A 3,307-nucleotide genomic window follows, 5' to 3' on the forward strand; every position below is an offset into this window, starting at 1 on the left:
TAATCCAGAAAAAAAGGCGGAGGGGAATCGTTCCCTAACCTCAGCACAGAAGAATAAGGCCTAACGGCCTTTAAACACCCTAAGCCCTACGTCTAATACTGTGTATTTTCCAGCCACGCCTGGAGGTTTGGAGGATGTCCCATAGAGGGCGCCGTTTGCCGGACTTTGGATGGAGTCCAGGGCACATCCGAGCAGAAGCCACATCCCTCGCCAGAGGGCGAGGGAACCTCTGCGTTCGAGCTCAGGGCTCAATATTTGAGCTTTCTGGAAGCGAAAGAAAAGATCTGCTGTACAAACGATGCTATCCAAGCCCAGCATCCCAAACTCAGAGGATGAGCTGAGGATACTGACACCTAAAAAGTCCTTTCCCTGGTCAAAATGTGCGCGCGCGCACACTTACACTCAGCAGCGCACCTACGCGCCACTTCAGAGGAGACACTGTTGGGCGACAAAGGAAAAGTGAGGATTGGGAAGTCGCGCGGCAGGGGCCAGAGACGGCAGCCCTGTATCTTTCTTTTGCCAAGGAAGGCCCCTTTCCCATCTGAGTCTAGTTCTGGAGTTCTGGTCAGCCAAGAGCCCACCTATCCAGACAGAACCCACACCCTTTTCAGGAACCTCAGCTGTGTAGTTCTTCTAGAGATGGGTTGAGGGGTTGTTTTTTGCTTTTGTTTTCCAATGCTAGGGATAGAGTCCAGGACTTGCGCTTACTAGGCAAGCGCTCGAACATTAAGCTAAATTCTCAGCCTTTCCGGGAAGACTGAAGCCTTTCCATTTCAGTTTAAAGGCCGCTTCGGTGCGTCCGAACTTTAGCAAGTGTGCGCGCGTCTGACAGTAGAACTCCCACGGCACGCCCGCAGGGGCCTCTCCTGGACACTCCTTCGCCATCTGGTGTGCAGTGTGCAGGCAGTGAGCCCGGAACCCGCACAGAGCTTCGTGCATTGAGCGATCTCTGCGGTTAGGCAAAGAAGGGCGTGCAGCGCCGTTTGGGTGACTTTGGCCCTGTCCCCTCTCCAATACACCTGTCTCCGCCTATAAACGTCCATTGTGAGAACCACCCTGCTTGAATTTCAGGGCTGTGATTGGTTCGCACTCGGATTTTGGATGGTTTAAATTCCATAAAACCCTGAAAGAACTCAAAGGAATAATAATAACGTTTATGGAAGCGCCACTTACAAGGCTTCCAGGTTGCCAAAGCAAAAGTAGGATTCACTACCATAGGTGAATGTTTGCAGAAACATTAAGCGCGACAACTGAGGTTTTGCGGGAGAGGCTCTGACACCCTAAGACTGAAAAATAAAACACATCAACTTTTTCACTTGGGAGCCCAAAACGGACGCGCCTGCCAATGTAGAACAGCTTTGAATAAGGCAAGGCTCTGCATAACGAAAAGGAAAGCGGCGGCGAGAACGACAGAACGACAAAAAGACCTCAGGTGTACGGGGAGCTTCACCTGGGGCTCAGGGGAGTGCGGGCAGTTTGCCAAATTTCTCTGGCCAGGGAGCTATCTCAGGAAGGGGTTCCCCCCAATAATTCTCATTTATTTGACTCTTAAATAAAGCGTTTTTATTTAAAACGCCTGTTTCTCGGACTTCTCGTGGGACCCAGGAGCTGTTTTTTAAGACTATGTAATCGACTGGCCTTCCACCTAGCTGCTCCTCAGGGGCCCGGTGTGGCTCTCCGGGGACTTAGAAGCCCTTGGGAGGTGCTGCAAATGTCCCTCCCACCGCCATGCGACTGAGGAAGGTACTCCTTTACGCCTTTTGCTTCACAGCCCGCCCCCCCACTTTTAAGCATTAGGCAGCTCCAAACTCCAACGGGAGAGACTTCTTAGAAGAAAGTGCTGTCTTCGGGATCGCAAGTTGGAGTTGATCCTCGAGGCTTGGGCACCAGCATCCAAGGGGCAGCAGAGCCCATCCGAGAGCAGCCTTCGGTGCCAGGACGCAGCTACCCCAGCGGCCCCACCGAGCGACGCGAGGGCGTCTGCCCTTTCTGCGCGCTCACAGGGGTGCGCAGAGAGGCACACCCACTCTTGCTCCCCGGGAAGGCTCCCTCTTCGGTTTACCAGGGCCAAAGGCCAAGCCTACGCGGATTCCTGAGCCCGCGGACACAGTATAGAGACTCACTACCCGATTCCTTTTTTATCGGCTAGACGGTGGACGGGGAACCCAAATCCCTCTCTTCGTGGCCAAGCCTTTCTTAGCAGGTTTTAGGAGAAATGCTGAGGCCACCGGACCCCAAAGGGTAGGAAAGTGCTGAGTTCGTCACGGGCCGAGGTCGCATCCTCCCTCCTGGGCCGGTGCTGCGTGGGTCTCCACCTTTGTGGGGGCAGTGGGCACGGGCCAAGCCCTTGGGGGAGGGGAACGGCAGCTGCAGGCGCGGATAACCCCAAAGTGACCCGGGCGGGCCTAGCCCGCCCCTCCCTCCTCCCGCGGGGTTGGCGGCGGGAAGAGGGTCCCTGAGCCGCAGGGGGCAGAGGGAGGCTCGGCTCCGGGCCCGCGGCTGTCAGTGAACTCCCGCCGGCCGGGGGCGCCGCGGGCTCCGGGTTTCTCGCTGGTCTCCAGCGCTCGAAGGAGCGCTCCGAGTGCCTCTTTAGCGAGAGCCAATATCCTTTTGTGCTAATAGGTTTGTCCTCATTTGCTGCCTAATTGGACTATATAAAGCCAATAACAGGCGGGCTCTTATAGCCCGAAGCCAAAGCGCCAAAATCCGAGAGAAAGTGAGGAGGGGGTGGCGGCGGAGGCGGCTGCCCGGCCGGAGCTCGGCTGCGCCTTCGTCTGTCTAATCCCATTTGCCATTGTACGCGCCCAATCGCCGTATACTCCCCGCATTTAACTTGGATGACATTTTGATTTCATCATTAGCATCCGGCGCCGGATTGACGCAGCCCCAAGCCGGGGACTGCTCTTGCTGCCTCCTCCCCGGGAGCGCAGCCGCCGCCGAGCCGCCTCGCTCCCTCCGAGCCGCGGCCAGGTCGCTCCCCGCCCCTGGGGACCCCTCCCCCATGCGAGCCCGCCCCGGCCTGGTCCTCACCCCGCCCTCCCGCGGCTCGGTTTGCGCCCGGGGCGGCCCCCGACTTTGCGCCCCGTAGTTGAGTCCCGTTTATGTTCTGATTTCCGGCCGTTCGCCTGCTCCCCCGGCCGCCCGCCTGTCCCGCTCGCTCCCTCCCGGGACCCGGAGGAGAGGGGACCATGCCGGAGCCCGGGCCGGAAGCTTCGGGCACCGCCAGCGCTCAGCCCCCGCCGCCGCCGCCGCCCCTGCCTCCTGCGCCCAAGGAGTCCCCATTCTCCATCAAGAACCTGCTCAACGG

At 58.2% G+C, this 3,307-nt stretch overlaps 1 protein-coding gene across 1 annotated transcript in view; it reads left to right on the plus strand.

The window, feature by feature from the left end:
• Window positions 1-3,188: 3,188 nt before the first annotated feature.
• Hmx3 (H6 family homeobox 3) overlaps window positions 3,189-3,307 on the plus strand; it is a 1,722-nt gene continuing 1,603 nt past the window's right edge. The window contains exon 1 of the mRNA XM_005402079.2: window positions 3,189-3,306. Coding sequence (XP_005402136.1) covers window positions 3,189-3,306 — 118 coding nt within the window. The remainder of the gene's footprint in view (window position 3,307) is intronic.

Source organism: Chinchilla lanigera, unplaced genomic scaffold, assembly GCF_000276665.1.
Source record: "Chinchilla lanigera isolate Chin_1 unplaced genomic scaffold, ChiLan1.0 scaffold00076, whole genome shotgun sequence".
NCBI classification, from domain to species: Eukaryota; Metazoa; Chordata; class Mammalia; order Rodentia; family Chinchillidae; genus Chinchilla; species Chinchilla lanigera.